Source organism: Hyperolius riggenbachi, chromosome 6 (genome assembly GCF_040937935.1).
Source record: "Hyperolius riggenbachi isolate aHypRig1 chromosome 6, aHypRig1.pri, whole genome shotgun sequence".
NCBI lineage: Eukaryota > Metazoa > Chordata > Amphibia > Anura > Hyperoliidae > Hyperolius > Hyperolius riggenbachi.
The window spans coordinates 342,306,234-342,312,628 of NC_090651.1; the positions used below are offsets into that span (position 1 = coordinate 342,306,234).

Genomic DNA, 6,395 nt, shown 5'->3' on the forward strand with positions numbered 1-6,395 from the left:
GCCTCTCCTGCCTCTGCCTCAGCACGGCCCTGGGTGCATTTGGATCAGTTGAATTGGGCACTGTGCTTCTCTGTTTGGGATCAGTATTATTTCTTGTGCTGGATAAGACAGGTGGTTGTGAGCAAAGCTTCAGTGAATGTATCTACTATTAGAAACCTTAAACCTTCAGCAGAAAGTATTTATATATGTAATGTAAAGGATACTTGTGTTAGTTTTAGCAACCAGAACAACAGAGTAAACTTGGATTCACCTGCAAGTGTGAATTCAGTAAAAATCTAGGTGCTGGTCTAGTTGAGCAGTGATGTTTGGATGTACCCCCGATCAAGAATTCAAGTAAATCCGGCCACGGCAGAATCGAAATCCGGATACGCCCTGATCGTGATCCGGATTTGAAATGGAACTCCAAAATTGGACTTTTTAGCCGTGATTACATGTAGAATCCGTGATCACAGATTAGGCTTTAATGGTAATAGCAAAGCCCCCATACATGCTACAATCCCCAAAATTGCATGGATTATAAAGGTGATCAGTGGCTACAATGTAAAAAAAATACAAATTAAAAAAGAACTTTCAGTTTTTGAGAAAATTATTTTTAAAGTTTCAAAGGAAAAAATGTATTTGTGATTAAAAACTCGCCAAAGTGCTCCAAATTTAGCGGTTAATAGCAAAGCCTCCTTACACGCTAGAAACACAAAATTTGCCAAAAATGTTAAGAAGAACAGTGGAAATAAGAGAAAAAAAAATTCAAAAAGACATTATAGTTTTTGAGAAAATCAGTTTTCAAAGGAAAAAAGTATACATGTAAATGTGGTAAATACATTAATTGTCATTTACCGCATTTAAATGTATACTTTTTTCCTTTGAAACTTTAAAATCGATTTTCTCAAACACTGTAAGGTCTTTTTTGAAAAAAAAAATGCTTTCCCTCTTGTTTTCACTTTTCTCCTTAAAGCGGAATATAACCCTGCATTTCAACTTTGCTCTAAAACATAATTTACAGCATATTATATGCAACCAGCAATTTTTTTTTAACTAGACCAGCATTGGAAGGGTTACACACAGAGCTTTAAAGTTCAGTGGAGAGAAATGCAGATGCATCCGAAGTTTAGATAGATACATTTAAGTAAACACAATGTAACAAGTGAGGAATGTGACTCGCTCTCTCTCTGTGTCCGGAAGTTGCTGCACAGTCAGAGTGTGTGTCACATTCCACACTTGTTTTATAGTGTTTACTTAAGTGTATCTATTTAAACTTTGGATGCGTCTGCATTTCTCTCCATGGAACTTTAAAGCTCTGTGTGTAACCCTTCCAATGCTGGTCTAGTAAAAAAAAATGCTGGTTGCATATAATATGCTGTAAATAATGTTTTAGAGCAAAGTTGAAATGCAGGGTTATATTCTGCTTTAACATATCCAATTTGGTGTTTCTACCAAGTAAGGGGGCTTTGCTATTAACCGCTATGTCGGTGAGTTTTCAGGTAATAATCACGGTCGTGATCACGGCTAAATCGGTGATCACGAGCTGGATTTGGACCACGATCACGGGTGCATTCGGAACTGAATCCGTGATCGAGAGGCAATCAGAAATTCGGAATCCAACCTCGTGATCAGGAAAAAACAGCTTGTGTTTACTGGTTACCCATGATGATCACGAGGTCGTGGAGAGCAACACTGCCCAGCAAAGCTTTCTGATTGTGGAAATGTGGCCTTGGCCAATAATTTGCAAGAAATAGGGGTTTAGGGGGAAACCGTAAGGGTAGGAACACCCTAGGCAGAATCGCATATGCATTTTCCATAGCACATAGTGGAAAACGCATACGTGATTCTGCAAAGTAATCTCTTGCCCATTTAATTAAGGAAGTAATGTACTTTTTATTTTTATGTTTTACATACATTGTACATTTCAAGATTTTCGCGACAGCGGTCCTTTAAATAACAGATTGTGATATTGTGATAGTCATCTCGTGAACAAACATTCATTCTGTTGGTTACCTTGTAGAAGACATATAATAATATATCCTGTCAAGCAAGTGGGCAATGGCTTCATTATATTCTGTTTCCTTCTTCTTTTCTTGCTAGTTCTTACATTCACATCTGTGACATTTCCTATAAAAAGAGGTAATAATATCTTACCTGCAGCTGAACACCACGTGTGTAGAGTGGTTTACGTGAAGAAGAGTGATTTGGAAAGAGCAACCATAACACCTCGCCCCACAACTTCTGTTTTTCAAAATAAGGTCATTTTCAAGACTAGGACATATGATTTAATCTGCAAGCATAATCATAGCTACGTTGGGCTTGATTCATTAAGCTTTGCTGCTAAAGCAGCACAACTTAAAGGGAACCAGAGGCCCCAGAAAGAAGATTTTATACATACCTGGGGCTTCCTCCTGCCCCATACGTACGGATCGCTCCCACGCCGCCCTCCTCCGCTTCCTGTATCCGGCGGTACCGGGTCCCGTAGTTTCGGCCAGTCGGCGGCAGCACGCCGACAATTGTCCGCATCACAGGGGCTCCCGACATACCCGTACGCGTGCAGCTGCATACTGCGCAGCCGCACGCGTAAGGGTATGGAGGGAGCCCCTGCTCAAGCGGACATTTGGCCGCGTCCGCCGGAAGTGACGGGACCCGGTACCGGCGATCCAGGAAGCGGAGGATGGCGGCGTGGGAGTGATGCAGGCTTATGGGGCTGGCAGAAGAGCCAGGTATGTATAAAATCTTTTTTTCTTTTTAGGATTCCGGCGTCTCTGGTTCCCTTTAAGTTGAACAACGTGAGTTAAAAATGCCCGAGCGTATGCTACGCGTGGTAGTGCTGCGTAGAGTGCGCTCCTAAGTTACACCCGCTCCCTTCAAAGTGCCTGCGGCTCCGAGCATGAGATGTCACGCTGCCTAAATACACGTTGATTCAGCCAAAATGCTGCCTATCATGTATGTAGGGCCTTTCTGTAAGCCTACCTAAACCACCTGACGGTTCTGGATTGGGCAATGGTCTTGTCACCCGAACAGGCGAACCACCACCACATTTCCAACGCCCATCGGCGTAAGTCGGTCAGTAGGGAGTAGCACAGCTTAATGTGAGGAGCGCGAGTTGTGCACACGCTACGTGCAGTAAGTGCAGCATAGCGTGCACTGGTAATTTACTTGCGCTCTTTGCTAATAACGGCTGCTCCATTCATCCCGCGGGTCCAGGGCATGTACATACTTACCTTTCTGACTCCAGCGCAGGCGCAGTAGCGGCTCTCCGCTTGAAATAGGCGGAAATAGCCGATCCCAGTCAAGTCCGCACAACTTCTCACTTACAAGTCACCTGCATCTGCGCAGTAGAGCAGACCCGACTGGGATCGGCTATTTCCGCATATTTCCAAGCGTAGAGCCACAACAGCGCCCCCGCTGGAGCCAAAAAAGGCAAATATCGCACAGCCTGACAAATTGGAGGGGCAGTGAAAGAACCCTGTGGGACGGAGAAGGACGAGGGGGGGGGGGGGGAAGCCTCATTAGGGTCCAGAAGGCATTTTTTTTTAGTACAGAGACTCTTTAACCACTTGAGGACCGCAGTGTTAAAGACCAGGCCATTTTTCCCAAAAAAGGCCACTGCAGCTTTACGGCCAAGCTCCAGGGCCAAACAACACAGCACACAAGTTATTTCCCCCCCCCCCCTTTTCCGCCACCAACATAGCTCTCTGTTGGTGGGGTCTGACCGCACCCCCAGTGGTTTTTTTTTTTTTTAGTAAATATTTATTTCTTTATTTCTCTATTAAATTTTACTATATTTGTTTATTTTTGTGCCTGTCCCTCCCTCCCTCCCCCTGCCTATAACAGTGGATAACCCCTGAGCCACTGGAGGGGACAGCTGTGTCACATGGCTGTCCTCAGTACAGCACTGCCTTTGATCGCAACGATGTACAGGTTTATTAGACAGCAGTTTCGCTGTCTAACAGTCTCCCAGCGGCGATTGCCACTGGGAGACTGATGGCCCCAAGGACCTTAGGCTGATCAGCGTTAGGCAGTCCTGGGGCTGCCGCCGCGGCCAAGCTCATCAGCGTGAAGTGGCCGGCAGGAGGTTAAGCTGCTCTGCTATCAACCCCTATGTGTGATGACAGTTTCTATGGTAGATATATTTACAGCAGAGTAATGTTACCCAAAGACTTCCTCATGTGCCACCAACAATGTATTGAGATCTTCTGCCAGTCTAGCAGAAATACATGAATACCACATATGCATTTCCTTTCACAATGTTTATCTATTAAAGCCAAAGTAATGTCTCTAAAGACAATAAAAGAGGTTTAAAAGAATAGATGCATGTGAGATAATGAGAGTAAAACGAGCACTTACCGGGATTCAGCAGTAAAATGCCACTTCATTAACTCCAGGAAGAAATGCAGCCTTATCTTGAAAGAAGCACATTATAGAGAAGTGGTGGTTAATGTGCCAGTGTGGTTTGTCCTGTATTTCCCCAGGAAGAGCAACTTCTAATTTCAACACTGCTGAACTCTGTGAGCATTCCTCTTATCTGGGAAGCTATCACTGAATGCATAAATGTACAGTGTTTTCACACTGTGGATCTTGAAAGTAGAATGATACTGTTATATTTCAAGCATTGCTAAAGCCTTGTACACACAATAAATGGTTTGTGGCCAAGGCAGTTAATCGGGGCAGCCTCTGCTGAAAATCTAGCATGTGTATGGCAACCACTGACCCTCACCAATATGCCACCGAGGCATCATCTCGGCCGAGAACAGGAAGAGGGTATCGTTCTCCTCCTAGCCCCTCACTTATCACATGCCATCCCTCCTACCCACTCCATAGCAACAGTACACATCCCAAGAAGTCTGAAAAGCAGCAATACCTGAGGCTGAACTTCAATGCCTGGGACAAAAGATGGATGACCTGACCAAGCTGCAGACCATCATCCTCTAAAGGAGGCCATATACTTTTTCGATATTTTACATCGATATCTGCCTGATCTTTTGATCAAATCTTTTAGAAATCAATGCTGAAAATGATTCTTTATCTGCTCACGGAGCTCTGCTGTCATACCGACAGCAGGGCAAGTGGGCTGCAGCGGCAGGAGGGCGGAGCAATTGGTGCGACGCAGTCATTGAAATCTACGCCATGGCAGGGATAACAGGTCCCAAACACGACACATATTTCAATCCAGGGGCAAAACCAGGATTTTCAAAGGGGGGGGGGGGTAGTGGAAATTCCTGAAAGGTCTCCCTCAGCCACGCACTATACAGTATAATAATATGGTATGAAATCATGCTGGGTACACATAATGCAATTACCCGTCCAACCAACCAACCGACAACGGGATCGATCACTAGCAGTTTGGATATAGATAATAATGAGGACAGCTGACATTGGTAATGAAGGGAAAAGTGAAGCATTCACACAGCAGGGCACAGGGCTGTGCTCATACCTGACTCTGTTAAGTTCCACCTGAGCTGCCTGCTCCATGCTCTGTACGCATGCTTCTGTTAGCACCGAATAGTGAATCAGGCCCTAGGCACCCACATCTCTGAACGCCATTTTTGATGTGTGCTTAGTGCTTACCTGACACCCCTTTATCTTGTGGGTGCTCCAGGTGATGGTCTGGAATACCAGTGCACTGAAAGGACCCTACCAATACACAGAGGTTGTTTTTTAGACAGTAGAGTAAATTATTATTCAGTCTTAGAGGAGTGTCCATACATTTTCATTTGACTGTGTTTATAATGCCCAATGAACAAATGTTTACAGCCTTACTTTCAATACAGAGGATGCGTTATTTCAGCCAAGCATCTAAGAAGTTCCATTATGCAGAGAGAGCTTCACGTTAGTCTGAAGCAAATATTAAAAAAAGATACTTACCTAAGGAAAGGGAAGACTCTGGGTCTTAATGAGCCTTCCCGTTCCTCTCATGGTCCCCACGTTCCAGCGCTGGATCCCCGGTTCAAATATCCCACCGCGGAAGTCTTCGGATACCCATGTGCTCTTGAAGATGGCTGGCTCCGTACTGCGCATGCACAAGCATGTGAGACAGCAAGCTCGTGCATGTTCAGTATGGAGCAGAATGTATTCAGGTGCACTTGGGCTCCTGAAGACTTTTGAAGCCTCGGGCAGTAGCAGGGATCAGTCTCTGACTGATAGGTTTGAGACTGCTAATAGGGAATCCAGCGCAGGAACAACAGGACCAGGAGAAGAACGGGAAGGTTCTTTAGGACCTTCCTACTCCTTAAAATAGTAAAGTAAAGAGTAAGTAAAATACTTCCGGTATGCGCGCTGCTATTGGAGCCGAGCTGCTCTCCTTTCTTCACAGCGGCACTGTGGGATGCCGCTGATCTGAGGTCTGGACTGGAAGGTAGAGGCGAGGCGAGTGGAATCCGGGACTTATTGCAGGAGGCGGCCACCTCTTG

The 6,395-nt window shown here is 45.0% G+C and overlaps 1 protein-coding gene across 3 annotated transcripts in view; it reads right to left on the reverse strand.

Moving 5' to 3' along the window:
* The window catches only part of LOC137522956 (sialic acid-binding Ig-like lectin 6), a 46,907-nt gene extending 41,323 nt beyond the window's left edge, over positions 1 to 5,584 (reverse strand). For 2 of the 3 annotated variants that reach the window (XM_068243119.1, XM_068243118.1), the window contains exons 1-3: positions 5,554 to 5,571; positions 4,333 to 4,388; positions 1,993 to 2,106 (exon numbers count right to left, since the gene is read on the reverse strand). In XM_068243119.1, the coding sequence (XP_068099220.1) occupies positions 1,993 to 2,047 (55 nt within the window). In that variant the 5' untranslated portion in view covers positions 2,048 to 2,106; positions 4,333 to 4,388; positions 5,554 to 5,571. Of the gene's footprint in view, positions 1 to 1,992; positions 2,107 to 4,332; positions 4,389 to 5,553 lie in introns of all 3 variants that reach the window. The other variant, XR_011022488.1, reaches the window with a different exon arrangement.
* Between the last annotated feature and the right edge of the window lie 811 nt (positions 5,585 to 6,395).